Below are 16,331 nucleotides of genomic sequence, written 5' to 3' on the forward strand. Positions count from 1 at the left end.
TTAAAATGAACTCTGAATCATTTTGTTTTATATTCGAAAGTTTATTATTATAAATGCCATAAAATTAAAAAAATTAATTCCCATAAAGAAAATTAACTTTCTCACTAAAAGTTAAAAAAAGTTTTCATTCTGTGCATTCGATTCATTTTGTTTGAGCTCACACTCAAAACAATTCGAGATTTGAAGATAATAAAAAAATTATTTAGTAGAAAGCCAAGAAAGGACTTAAATCGACTCCAACATGTAATAATTCAATTAAGAGTTTATTATTATAAATATCATAAAACTCCGTTTTAAGGAAAATAATTTTAAACTCAGTTTGAGATTCCACGTCACTTAATAAATAATCTTGTGTGCTAGCTTGATGGTTAGGATATTCACTGCTCTAGGTGTGATTTGGGTTCAAGTAGTGCTAGTTGCGTTATTATTAGAGTTTTATCCTCCTCTTATAATTTAATAAAATAATAATATAAAAATTCAATTCAATTAAAATAAAAAAATTAACCTTCAAATTTCACTATAATAGTGATACTAAAATCATTATGATAAGATTAATTAAATTTTTTATATAAAAAGATCACAAACAATACATATTTGATTAAATAAAAATAGAGTCAACTAAGAAAAACATAATGAAAACTCGAAATATATTTAAACCTACACCAAGATAAATTTAGACAAAGCTCATATTCAATAAGACTTAATTCAAAATTATCTAAAAGCAAACTCATACATGGCATATGTGTATGCTAAAACTCAAATACAGTGAACATAAAATCTAAAAAAACTCAAATGCCAACAACCTTTGAGTAATAGTATTATGCTGTAAGCATAAAAGATAAGATATAACTAGCAATTTTATTCTCCCCAAAAGAAAAAAAAAAACTCACATATAACATATGCAATATGGTTTAGGCTCTGATTAAGTTACCATCACAAGTTAATTGGACATCAATTTTGTTAGAAAAATTATAAAATGTCTTTTAAAATATTGGTCAAATTTTAAATCTACCATCCAACCAAAACTTTATATTAAATTTTAATACAATTTAAATTTATTAAATATATATCATTACCTCCATTAATTATATATTTATATTTACACCATTATTTAAGTGATTGGCTGAATTTTGTGTAGGAATCAACTGATGTGTTTTAATGTTTTTTTTTAAATAAATAAATAATTTGCATGCGTTTTTTTAGTCTCAATGTTACGGGGCGTTATGACATGGATTAATCTTACTGGCTGGAAAATCCACCGAAAGAAATGTGTTTCTTGGATATTTTGTGTCTAATTCTGATTTTCTTCAAAACTGAAAAGTTAACGGTTAATTTTTTGTAAATAAATGATTAAATTATTATTTTTTCTAATAAACTGTTGAACAACTGAATTTCATTTTAGCGATTTAAGGGTGAGGTTTAAGAATATTAGTTAATTAAATTAACTTCTCAAGAAATTTTGATAAATTAAATTAAAGCAAAAAGGATTAATTTTTTAGTTTTTACAAAATAGAAGGATGAAATCCAAAATAGATATTTTGGTGGTTCATTTCAGTTAAACGTAACCATAAAAATAAAGATAATTCAAAAAATACACTCTGCCAGAACCTCATCTCCATTTCTCCCCCACTCATGACTCTCTGAAGAAAATTCTTCCCTTTTTCTTTTGGTTCTCAAAAATTCCTTCATCAAGCAAAATCCATGGCGAGAACTCTGATTTCGTCACAGCCGTTCATCGGCACTTCGCTGCCATCATCATCAAAATTCTCTCGTCATGGTGGTCTGTACACGCTCCCTAACCGTAGACTTGTTTCTACCAGAGTCCGTCTAAGCTTTAACGAAATCCCTCCGATTACTTCACTCGGCTCCTCCGTTGAATTCCAAGCACTTTTTACGAAAGCCGAGAGCCTCCTATACACTCTCGCCGACGCTGCTGTTGCGGCCGATCCAGCCGCCACCACCGCCGGGTCTACTGATGCTGCCGTGCAGAAAAACGGTGGCTGGTTCGGCTTCATCTCTGAAGGAATGGAATTCGTTCTCAAGGTAACATTTCTCTCTCTCTTTATAAACACATATTCGAGAGATCAACCAAGAACTGGTTACTGATTAATTGTCTAACTAAATTTCGTTTATTTATGTTTTTTTAGGTGTTGAAAGATGGATTATCCACGTTACACGTGCCTTACGCGTATGGATTTGCGATTATATTACTTACGGTTTTAGTTAAAGTTGCTACATTTCCTTTGACAAAGCAGCAGGTTTGCCTTTGGTTTAACTTGTCTAGGAAAAGAAAGTGCTTAAAACTTTGACTACTTTTTACTCGATTATTAACAGTTAGTTCTTGACGATGGTTTCTAGGTGGAATCAACGCTAGCTATGCAAAATCTTCAGCCGAAAATAAAAGCTATCCAACAAAGATATGCAGGCAATCAGGTAATACTGAAGTCTGAATTTGAGTATTTACTCTTTCTTTTCTTTTTTTTTGTTTGGAATGGTTCGTTTTGGTTTATTGGTTTTCTTTCGCTGCTATTTTAGGAGAGAATACAACTTGAAACATCTCGCTTGTATAGGCAGGCTGGGGTTAATCCTTTGGCAGGTATCCTTTTGATTAATTACTTCAGATTGCATGTTTATTTTTCAGGTTTAATTAAATTTTGTTTCTTTTGAATGATGGGTTTTTGCTTCGTTGGTATGATGTTAATCCTATGGCAGGTATCCTTTTGATTAATTATTTTAGATTGTATGGTTATTTTTCATGTTTAATTAAATTTAGGTTCTTTTGAATGATGGGTTTTTGCTTCGTTGGTATCTAGCTTATATTAAAAGCTGGTGATACAGACTTTGTGATGGTTGTATGGCAGTGGACTTGAACTTAAATATTAGAATTATATTAAAATATAGAATGAATAATGAATCTATGCCGCAAAGCTTTCTCGTGCCATTCTTTTCTTCTGGCCTTTTTTCCTCTCTTCTTTTCACAGAGATGCCAGGTCTTGTAGTTGTTAAATTCGTGGGGCAATGCTCATCTGTATCTTAAATCTTCTTCTCTGCAGGTTGCTTCCCTACTTTAGCCACTATTCCAGTCTGGATAGGCCTGTATCAAGCTCTCTCAAATGTGGCAAATGAGGTAATAAAGAGTTAGACGTAGCATTGCATTCTGATTTCTGAGCGATGTTGGAAAACTCTTTCACATGTTAAATAAGTTTCATTACTGATTGCTGCGAATTTTTACTCAAAGGGGCTGTTCACAGAAGGTTTCTTTTGGATCCCATCTTTGGGTGGGCCAACTACAATTGCTGCTCGACAAAGCGGGTCTGGAATTTCTTGGCTTATTCCATTTGTGGTAATAAACTTACCCTCTAAACTTATAAGGTTAACGATTCTCTTTGTTATTTTTGCATATTGCAACATTTTAGATTACATGGCCTTTTTTGTTGTATCTTATGCTTGTCCGTGACAACTTTCCTTTTCTTTTTTCTTTTCTAGTTGTACAGAGTTATTAAAGAGACTGACTGTTGTTAGTGATTTGAGCCTCTTTGGCATTGATATATTTATTAGCAGTTGTGAGAGGGGAGACCGCTAGTTTTTGAAGATTAATTGTATTGGTTTTACCTTTTTAACTGCCTTCATACTTTGTAGCACCTTCACCTTTGATTGCCAAGGATTAAAAAAATTTAACTATAAATTTAAAATAGCTGCTAAATTTGTGTAAAGATATGGCTTAACCGCAATTTACAGCTGAAGTTAAATTACAAATAGCAAATTAGAGATTTCAGATGTAGCTTCTGTTAACCAGGCACAGGGACCATGTTCTGTCTTTGGTTCATATATCTAATTCTGTTATCTAACATATGAAGGACAATGGTCGTGCAGGATGGCCATCCACCATTGGGTTGGCATGACACTGCTGCATACCTTGTTTTACCTGTGCTTCTTGTTGTTAGTCAATATGTTTCAATGGAGCTGATGAAGCCACCCCAGGTAAGAAGAACTTGTCTCACTACTTCCGTTTCATTCTTATTTTGCATATTAATTTGGTAAGAAGTTTGAATCTTTCAAATTTTCTTTTGACAGACAGATGATCCAGCCCAAAAGAACACTCTTCTTGTTTTCAAGTTTCTTCCGCTTATGATTGGTTACTTTTCATTATCTGTTCCGTCAGGATTATCTATTTACTGGTTGGTCTCTTTTGGCAATTTTATTGAAACCAATAGCCTTAGTAATATGCACTTTGCTTCTAGTTTGTTTTTTAATCGTGTTACCAATAGATACTGCATGCAGTGGTTTTTATGTGGCCATGATTCAAAAGCATGAATGTAGCACTTCATATTCTTGTGCTATCATTAACTTATGATGTATTATGTGCCAGCGGGACTAGAACTTGCAAACTTCATTTTCTTCTATTTTCTGCTGTTAATAATGCTCTTGAGGTTGGGTGTAAATATCCAATTGGAATTTGTATATATTAGCATAAAATATGTAACTGAACTTGCATACATGAGAATAATTGTCCCAGCTTCAGAGCATTTCATTCCCTCTGGATTTAATTTGAGCACCCACCCCAGTATCTCCACATATAACTTTTATCTTCATTTGTTTTCATACTATGCGCATAATATGTGTGAATCTCTGTTCTTGTTTGTCATTTCCTGTTGAATGTAGTATAAACATGTTGCTCATTCTAGCCTTCTAAATGAAATTGGTTGCTTGAGCACTGTGCATTTTTCCTTATTCTAAGTAGTGGTACGCCCAAACTTAATGTTAAAAATTTAGCTTCCTATTAAGCTGTATAGATTGTCATTTCTGTGGTGTACCCATTTTCAGGTTCACGAACAACGTCCTTAGCACTGCACAACAAGTGTGGCTTCGCAAATTAGGTGGTGCAAAACCTGTTGTTGATGAGAGTGCAAGTGGAATTATTACTGCAGGACGTGCAAAACGGTCAGCTGCTCAGCCAACACGGGCTGGGGATAGGTTAGTGCCTGGCTTTTTAAATTATGTACACGGTTCTGTTTTTTCTTCAATTTTAGCATGCTGAAAAATAAATGGAAATTTACAGGTTCAGGCAGTTAAAAGAAGAAGAGAAGAAGAAGAAAGTAAGCAAGGCTCTGCCAGCAGAAGAGTTTCAGAGTCTAGATTCAGCATCTGATTCTGATGGGGAATCAGATGAAGAGACAAAGGGCAAGGTAATATTATAACTTTCACTTTCCAGAAAATAATAATGACATGTTTAGATTGACAGTTGTCTAACAGAATAATTGTGGGACCATTTGCAAGGTTTTAGCTTCCCTTGCGAGTTGAATTCTATGAAGTCATTTGTGATGATAATACTACTTTTAACTGTCATGTATGGATCTTCTAAAATAGTCATTTAGGACAGTGAACAAGAAGCAAATAATGACATTGAAAGCTAGTTATGGCAGAGATGAAATTAATCTGCCTCTGCATGTTATGGCAGCATGATTACATACACAAAGTTTCGATTTTGTGGTATCTGTAGGTGGGTTCCACTGCTGCAAGATCCAATATTGACTGAACTATATAATAAAATCAAACAGTTCCTTTTGTGCGTGAGTGCAAGCATGGTATGCTATTAACGTAGGGAGGATTAATTGGTAACATGAGGGGACATTAGCTACGACCAGACTTGAATTGTCTTATATGCATAATGAGTTTTATTGCAGATAACTGTAGTTAACTTTAAAACAGCATTGGTGATTCTCTTTTTCTGTACTTGAAGAATATATGTTAAATTGCATTACATATTTCTGTTGTAACAATCTATACAGGTATGGTAGGTTTGGCCTTTCTATGTCAATAATCGTAAAACCTCTTTTTAGGCGTTTAGGTAGAAGGCTGGTATTTTGATGTGTTGGTTGGATGCTTTCCTAATATTTTACCGTTCGAAATTGTGCCAACTACAGCTGGTGGATTAATGCAAATATGAATCTTACCCCGTTTATTTTCAAAAGATAATGTCTAATTTCAAGTCTGCAACAGGGTGACGAGGCTCTCGAAGAAGCATATTCTTCGAGTGCAAGCAATCAAGTTCCTAATATTTCTCAGCCAAGACGAAGCAAGAGATCTAAGCGGAAGCGTGCTGTATAAGATGATTGTACACTGAATTATTTTAGTTTACGGTGAGTCTCGTATATTTAAAGGAATTGTATTATTTTTAATATAGTGGCAATTTTGATGCTGGCTCATTCAAGATATGTTGAAAATCATGAAATACTCCACATCCATGCTCCAAGAGGCCCCTATTTTTCGTATGATCGTTGATTGGTTTGAGAAATTTTGATTAAACTAAGTACTAACCTGACATTTTTATCTTGTGGCATGTTGAGCTAGCTGTTAAACATTTCAAGCCTCATCCCTGGAAACTTTTGTGATGGGGATTTTGTTGTGCTAATAGTTACACTGTCATTGCTTCCTCTTATCTGATCTGTACCTCTGTAGCATGGTTTTTTTTTTTTAATAATTGATTTCCTCACTCATAAAGATTTGTCAGCAGTTCTTTGTTTAAAAATTGTTTCAGCCACCTGAGGAGCCATTTGTTGACATATTTACTTGCAGTCACATTCAAGGTTCGAATCAAGCCTACATTTCCTTTCACATATGAAAGATGAGTGTTTCTTTCTTCAGAAATGGGATAGTCTAGCATGCATTTGTGGTAGCTGCAATGGATAGTAGCATTATATTGTAGAATATTGTATCGAGGTAGGATTACCTTCTGACTGAAGAAAACTGAACATACCATTGCACACAAAACTACTCTTTACTAGGTGAGAGAACCAGGACTAACTCATCTAGAACTTTTAATACATGATAGAAGCATATAGTAGTACATTGATACTTGCTTTCTCACATGAACCTTACAAAGTAAAATTCATTTTTGTACAAGCACAAAAACCTACATAGAGACATCTTACTTCTATTCTGCTTTGTGTCACCTTAGTGTTTAGATGGTGACCAGCGATTTTCGACTGGGTTGGGTCCAGATGGGGATTTATGAATCTTCTTCATTTCAACCTGTTTTTCACCATTTTACAGTGGCAAGTAGTTGTTTAGTGAATGGATTTTGTTATACCAGCTACTATAGAAAGAGACTACATAGTGCTTACCCAGGTAGGCAATGCATTTCTAACACGTGACCTCGGCATTAGGCTTCTAGGTCTGCTGAACTTTAAGTGAACTGTTGGCACTATAGAAAAAAAACATAAATGCATTAGAATTTAGAAACTATATGTAAAGCCTTTTTCATGTAGTTGTATGCAACGCATTGAATGCTAAAACCGAGAAAGGGGGGGGGGGTAGGGGGTGAAGATTGCCTGAGTCAATAGCTTGATAACTGATTTCGGATCCCTGGAGTTGATAATGGATAAGCAGGAGCCATGCTAGTAGAAGGTAGATCAGAACTCGGTCTCTCATCTTATGCATAGGTGGTGACATATGCTGCATGCTTTGATTATCTTACAAGAATGAAGGAGCATTTTATTGATGCGTTTTTCTTTAATCATAACCAAACTTGAAAATATATTTAAGAATGTTTGTTAAAGGTGCTGGAGAATCATATGGCATTATGAACAAATTTGACAAAATCTGTGTTTCTTGTTATTGTGGATTTGACTTTCCTCTTAGTTATCATTTCTCATCTATCATTGCATCCATCCATGATATAAATAATTAGATGATATTAAATTTTTGTTCAGTGCTTTGAATCTTGCTGTCGGCGTGGGTGTCGGGACCCACCAATGAATATTTAGATCTCGAGTTGCTGTATGTATGACAGTTGCAGAGGCACTGAAATTTTTTTAAGACTTAAGCAGATAAGCTAACAGATTTTGTTTTTGATTCGTGTCGCTAATTTTGTTGCGAGAAAAAGGTATCACTGTCTTCAAATTTCATTATTGTTGAGGGGTGTCCTATATGCCGTAGGTTACAGGTTCAAATTCTACCAAGTTGATATTTTCTTGGTAAATAGCCGTGTGTCTACGCCTCTTCAAGCAACTGATGAGGTGTTTCTATTCCATCGAATTCATCGCCTCTTCAAGAACTCACTTGATATACCCATATGTTATCACTTTATTATTTTAAATCTAAGGCAAAATGATCTTAGGTGAGATGCGCGATGATCTTAAAAGTTTTGCTGGCTTTGTTTTACCATATACAAAACTCAAAACTGGAATCTTGTTTAAAGGATAACCACGTCTTGCAAATTCCCCACTCTCGAAATTTATTTGTGCAGAGTTTGAGCATTAGGCATTGTGGACAAAATATATTATGGGAATGGCCCATGTTGTTCATGATATGATTATATTAAGATTTTAAAGTATTTGATTGTATTGTAATAATTGGAATTTATGCAATTAAAATTTCGATTTAAGTTTTGGTACTTGTTTAAAAATGGTGTGTTTTCTTAAATAGAAGTATTTAGTTCCCAAAACGTAGGAAAAATTAAACAAATAAGTAGACTTTTTCTCCACCATTGTTTATATCATATATAGAGCTTCATTAATATCCGTCAAATTTTCTTTTTTGGTACAAAGGAGGCTGCAGCTCCAGCATGGGAAGAGTTTATAAATACCAGGATTTAAACTCCACACATGCTGGAGTCAAGTGAAATTCGACAGTACTTGAGTTTATAGACATATATCAAAGACCTCCAATGTTAACAACATCAAATGCATGCAGGGTTTTTCACAGGGACATTTAATCTGCCAAGGCCCTCATCATACATATTTCTCACACCAGATGCTACAATAAAATATATACGTAAATACTAAGTTTTATGAGAAAGACAAAATAAACCACAAAAAAAAAAAAGAGCAATTATACTAAACAAATGTAAGACTCTGTGTTTTAAAGCACATCAAAGATACTTGAACAGTTTCCCTGCACAAAATGTTGCCTGGCTGTAAAATCCTTGTTTTAACTGCACAATATCATGCAAAACCTAACAGAGCCAACCTCACATTTACAGTATTTTGATGACCATTCGGCCCTTAAACCAACAACAGAAGCTAAAATGAAAAGAAAAAAAAAAAAACCCAGCAACACTTGCTTTTCCTTGTAGAAATGCTCCAAGCCTTTTTCAGTTATAAAGATGTAAAGGATCATTACACAATATGAACATATGAGATCATTAAACAATGTAAGGATCATTGTACAATGTACATCATTTCATTAGTTGATATTTGCTGTTCATAAGAGGAGAATTTTACAAAAGGATTTTGATAGTGCAAGAAGAAGCATGGCATTCATAGGCATAAACCATCATTTTGAGCTGTAATGTCAAGTCTGTTGTCATGGTTACAGCAAACACCATGGAGTTCCTTCATAACTGCACTTACGCGAAGATTGCTTCATCTATCTAGTATTGTTGTAACTGTAAACAAAGAATGTTGCATATACGATGGCAGGCCTCGTGTCATCAACTCTGCATCTTCTTTCCTCTCTCTCGCCATCTCTTTCTCATTAGTGTCCCTTGCACACATGAAAATAGAAATTGACCATCAAACACATTATATATAATAAAAATTTTAAAAAATATATTAAAACCATATTTATATTTATTAATAATATATAAAATAAATTTATTTTAATGTTAAATGATAAAAAAAAAATGTTTTACAGCATATCAAAGATGATCACCTGATTAGTTTCGCTGCATAAAAATGTTGGCGTTGGCCTTAAGATCCTTGTCTTTAACTGCCAAAGCCATCAGCAGGTATACTACTATAATCCTGCAAGCCGCCATTTTTATTCAAAAACCAACTTTTTCAACCCAAAAAAAGTAATAAAATGAAGGAACTTATATATGCAATATAAACCTTCTTCTCCTTCTCAACTTCATAGGGAGATCGGGCTGTCCAGCTCTAACCATAGGCTGAAAATACCAAACAATAGGAAAAAATATGTTAATATTATTCAAAGGTATATAAGTACATTACAAGCTGGTCAGATTAATTTGGATTAAAAATGTATGTCTTTGCAAATTCATTTTGTCTGAACTCTTGCACTGATCTGATTCATCACTCTTTTGCTGCTGAGCTACATTAGCTTTCATAGGAAGATTACTAACAAATTCATTTTTTCTGGACTCACAGTCACTCGACATCTCAATAAGTAACTCAAGAGAGACATTAGTTGCAGAGGCTACAACTCGAACAGATTCATATTCAATTAGAAGTCCAACAAGAACAATACTAACCTGTTCTTGATCAGAAATGCCAGTTCCAGCTGCAGCCAGAACATCACACGTGTTTGATCTTGAACAAATATTCTTTGATAGACAGCTGCCCCTTCTTTTGAGAATACAGCATGTGTCTCAGACTTGAAAGTTTAATACTGGAATGAGTTGCAAACTTTCTTTCGATGGTCATAACTACATCATAACTAGTTTTGGCATTTATTAAGTACAGTAAAATCCATCACATATAGTAGAAAGTAACCAGGAGGCCAGAAGCTTATCTTGCTGTTTATATGGAAAAAAATCTGGATTGTCAACCAGATTCCCATCTGCATCAGTCACAAATTGAGAAATATGACGAGGATTATAACACATATTGCTGCCTAATTTGATGTTTCCACAAGAGAAAATTATTCTCAGTGAGCTTAACCGTGTCATGTTTGGGAAATTGCTGAATTCTTTTGACCAATCGACATGAACTTGCCACTGGATCTGAATTAGGAGTGTGAAGTTGATCACCTGCATTAGAGGAAGAATGTCCACCATGACCAGAATCTACTTCTGGAACCATTAAAACTGATCTTTGAAAGATTGAACCAAGAAAGATGATCACCACCAAGAAACAAAGAAAACCTCTCTACTCAGCCAAAAAAAGAGCTGGCACTGGTACCATGTTTACATCTACCACAAAGAAAACTCAACTAAAAAAAACAGGATCTACTTCCTTTATTGATTAGAACTCTAATAATCCCAAAAGGACCGAGCTCACTTATTTATACAAGAGTTTGGATAATGCATCAGCCAAGAATTTAGTCTAACAACTTGATCCTAACCAATTTCCAGCTGATGCATTATCAGAACGTAAACAGTTTACATTGACAACAACTTAACTGAATTCTTCCTAACTAACTTCTTTAACTAATAGTCGAGCCAATCCTTCAGTTCTCTAAGGATGCAAACTTTTCTACTGTATCTGGTTTTGTTTTTCATTTCAGGATGCATTGTTGGTTTTGTACTTTATTTGGTTAGCTGAATACTCATCAAAATATTAGACTGATATTTTAATTGTTGTCAGCTTAGGTAGTTTTCATGATTTTGTTAACAACATCAAATGCATGCAGGGTTTTTTCGCAGTGGCATTAATCAGCCTAGGCCCTCATCATACATATTTATAACACCAAATACTACAATAAAATACGTACATAGATATTAAGTTTTATGAGAAAGAAAGACAAAATAAACCAGAAAAAAATGAGCAATTTATATACTAAACAAATGTAAAACAATGTTTTTAAAGCACATCAAAGATGCTCACTTGAATCAGTTTTCCTAAACAAAATGTTGGCTTTGGCAACAAAATCCATGAAAAGTACTACCTAAGCCGACAGCAATTATAATACCGGTCTAATTTTTTGATGAGTATTCAACGAACCACATGAAGTACAAAACCAACAATACATCCTGAAATGAAAAATAAAACCAGACGCCGTAGAAAAGTTTGCATCCTTAGTGAACTTAGAGTTGGGTAATTCAGTCGCCTTTCTCCGAGGAGTGGTGCATTAATCACCTGGGTTCCATCCCAATACAGTAACCGGTCCCTGCATGCAACCACTGCCATTTACATTCTAATTTCGGAATATTATTCTATATTTCAAAGCAAATATATATATATATACTTACACATGAAGTACATAACTTCTTTCCATTACACGATGGAGAGGCCTATCACCATCAAACGTAAACTGGAAACAGCAAGACAAATAAATAAGTAAATCTTATTAAAGGACAGCATAATCAGAAACAAAATCATCGGAAAAACAAAAAGAGAGACATAGAAAAGAAGCTACAAATTGCTCGCCAATGTGCCTGTTGCATCCATTGCAACGGACATTCACCGCTGGAAAATTAAAGAGGAACCTACGAGTCGATATAGGATCGCTCTTCACATTGACACTACAAATATCAAGCAACCGCAATGATTAATCTATAATATTTATTCTACTCTGTTACACAATGTAATGTAATGTAATGTAATGTAATGTAATGTAATGTAATGAGACAAGTATCTTACGCATTGTGGCAGAGAAATCTATTCACCACCCCTTCTATCTGAAAAGTTTGTTTAAAGTAAGATGACAACTTATAATGATAATATATATAATGTACGTATAGGTCTATATATCTACTCATACAATGATTCTCACATGAACATTTTGAAACTTTATAAGGTTTTCAAGATAAAAAGCTTTTAAGTCCCAATCATTCTTTGCTTGAACAACACAAGAATCAAGAACAAGCAATCCTATGAATAACAAAACCAAGAACTGAAGTTCCAGTAGTAAAAGAAAAACCTTTATATATTCATAAGAGAGAAAGAGAGAGAGTTATTACAGTAATGATGACGTTGTCCAAGGTGAGGAGGTGGTTTCTGCAAGTGCGGCATAAGAAGAAACGATTACGAGTATTCAATCGATATCTGACGGGGTTTGTGGCCATTGGAATCCAAGAAACAAGTACTTTCAGAAATGATTTGAGCCGTGTCCAAGAAACACCCATCGTTTTATTATAACGTCCGGATTTCAGAGGGAGAAGAAAGCAGCAAAAGGGTTCTTGGATGTGAGTTTGGAGAAATGGGAATGGTTTCAGCTCACGGATTTTATATAAACAACAAGAAAGCAGATAGATTGCTTCTTTTCCAGTTGTAACTGTCAAGATTGGGATATCTCGGGAAAACCAGCTAAAATTCTAAACTACAATGGTATGGGATAATATTAAAATTTATTAGTTGCTTATGTAATTATATAATTGTAATGACTAGAAGAAGTGGAGAAATGACAAAATCAAACTTTGTACCACAAACAGCTGAATTATAATATAAACGAGGGATTACAAGCCTAGAATATATAAACTATGTACTACAATATATATGGTATGGGATAATATATGGTCATGCAAGCTTAAGTAGCTCTACAGCATTATGGCTTAAAATGTAGTTGATAGTCTTTTTCTCCACCATTGTGTATATCACAATATTGTCATTCACATTCAGCTTCATTAATATACATCCAACATTCCTTTTTAATACAAAGAAGGCTGCAGCTCTAGTATGGGTAGAGGTTATAAATACCGGGATTCGAACTCAAGACATGCTGGATGTCGACTCTTAATTTCAGAGTGATTGCATGGATCAATTGGATTAAGCCCGAGTTACCGATAGAAGGCGAAAAAGGGTCACACAACAAATATCCCATATATATTCATACAACAGAAAGCTATTACACATATAATACACCCCCTAATGTGAATGTTTAACTCATATTCAGTGCGTTAGATAACAGAGAAATACTAGTGGGAAATTGCGAGTAGAGCTTGTGATTGCTTCTCATAGCGGAAACCATTTCTCTTAGAATCATCTGCAGACCAAACAAATATCCCATGGAGTTTGTTCTCACTCTTCAGCCTACTGCAGGCAGTAAAGAAGCCATTTTTCGGTGTCAAGCCACCGCTGCCGTCGCTTATAAAGCTGGCTAAAACCTTACCACCATTATAGTTAGAGCTTTGGGTGTTGAAGTAATTGATGAACTGAGAGACTGTTGTTCCTTGATCGTAGGCATAAAACTGGAAGTTGACATAGTCTATGAGGTCACCATAGCTTTGCCACAAGGCCTTGTAATGACTTTGAACATCATCATCGTCAAATGGAGCTATGGAAGCGAAAGAGATCACTCCATTATTCTTGAGGGTTTTTACAAGTTTCCCAATGCACTCAGCGAAAGTGTCAGGATTAGCTGTTGAAATTGGCCAACCATGCTGCTGTTTGAAGTGCATGCAGCTTGATGACATGCTGCAGCACGTATACTTGCTGTAACAGCAAGGTTTTCTCTTTAGTTTCTTTGTTAAGCTACTTAGTTGAAAATGAACTAAGTTGGTATTGTTCTGATGTTTTTAGGTGCTGATTGACATAATCAGCTTGTGTGCAAGTTAAGTTTTACTTGTTTCAAAGTAAAACTAGTGGTAGTAGGTAGTATTTGGTGATGTATTTGACTATATATATGTTGTTTTTCTAGTTGAATGAATGAGCTGAATGAGCTATCAGCTTTAGCTCCCTTGCTGCACGTTTGTGAGCAAGTAAATTGTTTTTGTTTCTTCCTCCTTTGTTCTCTGTCTCGTTTTTTTTCTTTTTGCTGCTGCCAATGTTCCAACATTAGCATTGAAGTGCTCATAGTCAATATCAATCCCATCCAAGTGGTACTCTTGGATGATATCTGTGACTGAAGAAACTGCGTTAGAAACCCAAGAATCTACAGAGGAAGGGTCGAAGTAAGCATAGCTATCTCCCACACTGTCCCCTCCTAAGCTCAAAGCTACTTTAACATTTGAATGGGTGCTCTTGATGGAAGAAACTTGGGAAGGACTGAGGTTATCAGAGTCCCAAAAGACATTGAACTTCCCATTTGTTGGAGAAGGAGAACCTGAGGTGCTGTCATAGTCTATGGCAAATGAAAGAATGAAGTGGAATTCAACGTTTGAATCAATGGGAACATCAGTGAATTTAACGTTGTTGAATTCAGCTCCTATGTATTCTCGGAAAAGGTCCGAGTTCTCGGGAGCTGCTTGGATAGACATATGGCAAGGGAAAAAAACCTGGAAAACGAAAAGGGCAATGAGAAGCTTAGAAGAGTCCATTGCTGCTGTGATGTAGGCTTGGAGTTGAAGGATTACTCTCGTAAAAAGGTTAATATATAGGCGTTTGACTGCAGAATACAAAGGTTTGAAGGCATAGGGAGATTAAAAATAAAGAAATGCTTTGTTTGCTTATGAATCTGGGATATTTAATCACAACAAATAGGCTACTATTTTGGTCCTGGAGATGTATCACAAAATACCAGTAATATAAATGAAGCTGGTATCTTCTTGCAGGGTACGATAATGATATTATTTTCTCTTGCTGCAGGGGTATGATAGTTAATTAAAACAAGAACAGTGACTTGCCTTACAAGGCATGTGAGAGAAATCTGCAAATTTTGACATTTGAATATATGTTTTATGTAATATTTCAACAGTTTGTTGCTCTTAGATACCCATAAGAAAAGTTTTCTGTAGATACATTAAGAAGATATTATTGTATTCAATTCATTGGTCGACTTTTTTATTATTTTGGCCAAGGAGATCTCCTACAAAAAAAAATACCAGTAATATTAATGAGGCTGATATCTTCTTGAACACAATTAGCAAGGCATCTGAATGTAAACGACAAAGATTATTGTCACATATATATTAGTTAAACTGTTACTTTATCTTGTACTCGGCAGTGATTTGCCTGACAAGGCATGTAAGAGGAATCTGCAACTATTGACCTTTGAATAATATACTTTTTTTTAACCCAAATTCTTGGTTTCCCGAAAATATGTTGAACTTTCCATTTGTAGGTGATGGATGATTGTCATAAGCATAATCAATTGCAAAAGCTAAAGTGAAGTGAAATTCGACCTTGACCCAACATAAAATGCAGGCTTTTTACAGTAGCATTAGTCAGCCTAAGCCTTGATCAAGCATATTACTAACACCAAATGCTACAAACAAAATACATACATAGATATTAAGTTTTATGAGAAAGAAAAAAAAAAGAAAAAAAAAGAAGCAATTTATATACTAAACAAATGTAAAACAATGTTTTATAGCACATCAAAGATGCTCACCTGATTAGTTTCTCAGCGTAAAAAATGTTGGCATTGACCTTAAAATCCTTGTTTTTAACTGCCAAAACCAACAGCAGGTATGCTACTAATCCTGCAAGCCGCCATTTTTATTCAAAAACCAACTTTTTCAACCCAAAAAAAGTAATAAAATGAAGGAACTTATATATGCAATATAAACCTTCTCCTTCTCGACATCATAGGGACATCGGGTTGTCTAGTTCTAACCATAGGCTGAAAACACTAAACAAGGGACAAAAATATGTTAATCTTACTCTCAAAGGTATAAGTACATTACAAGCTGATCGGATTAATTTGGATTAAAAACGTATGACTTTGCAGCTTTATGACTTTAAAACGTAGTTGATAGACATTGATAACAGATGTTACGGATGATGCTTCAAGACACAAAATAGTATAAATTCAACTAGCCCAAGTCAAAG

At 34.6% G+C, this 16,331-nt stretch overlaps 3 protein-coding genes across 9 annotated transcripts; 1 reads left to right on the forward strand and 2 right to left on the reverse strand.

The window, feature by feature from the left end:
- The first annotated feature begins 1,582 nt into the window (after window positions 1-1,582).
- On the forward strand, window positions 1,583-8,123 carry LOC105788849 (inner membrane protein PPF-1, chloroplastic). Of its 6 annotated transcripts, none has more exons than XR_008193734.1 (13): window positions 1,583-2,043; window positions 2,148-2,258; window positions 2,359-2,433; window positions 2,536-2,596; window positions 3,054-3,127; window positions 3,239-3,343; window positions 3,874-3,981; window positions 4,075-4,178; window positions 4,825-4,974; window positions 5,060-5,186; window positions 6,001-6,140; window positions 6,539-6,587; window positions 7,939-8,123. XR_008193734.1 is itself a non-coding variant. In XM_052627545.1 (12 exons), the coding sequence occupies exons 1-11, from the start codon at window positions 1,702-1,704 to the stop codon at window positions 6,106-6,108; spliced, it is 1,365 nt and encodes a 454-aa protein (XP_052483505.1). In that variant the 5' UTR covers window positions 1,583-1,701; the 3' UTR covers window positions 6,109-6,140; window positions 7,939-8,123. The 6 variants fall into 6 exon arrangements, 4 of the variants coding, with proteins under 4 accessions (XP_052483505.1, XP_012471368.1, XP_012471369.1 ...); XR_008193733.1 differs by lacking the exon at window positions 7,939-8,123 and adding an exon at window positions 7,390-7,617; XM_052627545.1 differs by lacking the exon at window positions 6,539-6,587.
- Window positions 6,732-7,468, reverse strand: LOC105788851 (CLAVATA3/ESR (CLE)-related protein 46-like). 2 transcript variants are annotated; one of them, XM_012615919.2, is made up of 3 exons: window positions 7,332-7,468; window positions 7,125-7,204; window positions 6,732-7,032 (listed from the first exon to the last, which is right to left on the reverse strand). In XM_012615919.2, exons 1-3 carry the CDS (start codon window positions 7,459-7,461, stop codon window positions 6,955-6,957), a joined length of 288 nt encoding a protein of 95 aa, XP_012471373.1. In that variant the 5' UTR covers window positions 7,462-7,468; the 3' UTR covers window positions 6,732-6,954. The 2 variants fall into 2 exon arrangements, with proteins under 2 accessions (XP_012471373.1, XP_052483507.1); XM_052627547.1 differs by having other exon boundaries at window positions 7,125-7,195; window positions 7,332-7,461.
- A 5,408-nt stretch (window positions 8,124-13,531) lies between the features above and the next one.
- LOC105788852 (chitinase 2) lies at window positions 13,532-14,878 on the reverse strand. Its single transcript, XM_052627546.1, has 2 exons — window positions 14,403-14,878; window positions 13,532-13,982 (listed from the first exon to the last, which is right to left on the reverse strand). The coding sequence occupies exons 1-2, from the start codon at window positions 14,876-14,878 to the stop codon at window positions 13,538-13,540; spliced, it is 921 nt and encodes a 306-aa protein (XP_052483506.1). The 3' UTR covers window positions 13,532-13,537.
- Between the last annotated feature and the right edge of the window lie 1,453 nt (window positions 14,879-16,331).

Source organism: Gossypium raimondii, chromosome 2 (genome assembly GCF_025698545.1).
Source record: "Gossypium raimondii isolate GPD5lz chromosome 2, ASM2569854v1, whole genome shotgun sequence".
NCBI lineage: Eukaryota > Viridiplantae > Streptophyta > Magnoliopsida > Malvales > Malvaceae > Gossypium > Gossypium raimondii.

Coding starts and splice junctions, on each gene's coding strand:
- LOC105788849 (XM_052627545.1), top strand. CDS start 1,702: ATGGCGAGAACTCTGATTTCGTCACAGCCGTTCATCGGCACTTCGCTG. Junction 3,128..3,238: donor TCTCAAATGTGGCAAATGAG/GTAATAAAGAGT, acceptor TTTTACTCAAAG/GGGCTGTTCACAGAAGGTTT. Junction 4,975..5,059: donor CCAACACGGGCTGGGGATAG/GTTAGTGCCTGG, acceptor GGAAATTTACAG/GTTCAGGCAGTTAAAAGAAG.
- LOC105788852 (XM_052627546.1), bottom strand. CDS start 14,878: ATGGACTCTTCTAAGCTTCTCATTGCCCTTTTCGTTTTCCAGGTTTTT. Junction 13,983..14,402: donor ATTGACTATGAGCACTTCAA/TGCTAATGTTGG, acceptor GCCAATTTCAAC/AGCTAATCCTGACACTTTCG.
- LOC105788851 (XM_012615919.2), bottom strand. CDS start 7,461: ATGCAGCATATGTCACCACCTATGCATAAGATGAGAGACCGAGTTCTG. Junction 7,205..7,331: donor TTATCAAGCTATTGACTCAG/GCAATCTTCACC, acceptor TTTTTTCTATAG/TGCCAACAGTTCACTTAAAG. Junction 7,033..7,124: donor GAAATGCATTGCCTACCTGG/GTAAGCACTATG, acceptor GGTGAAAAACAG/GTTGAAATGAAGAAGATTCA.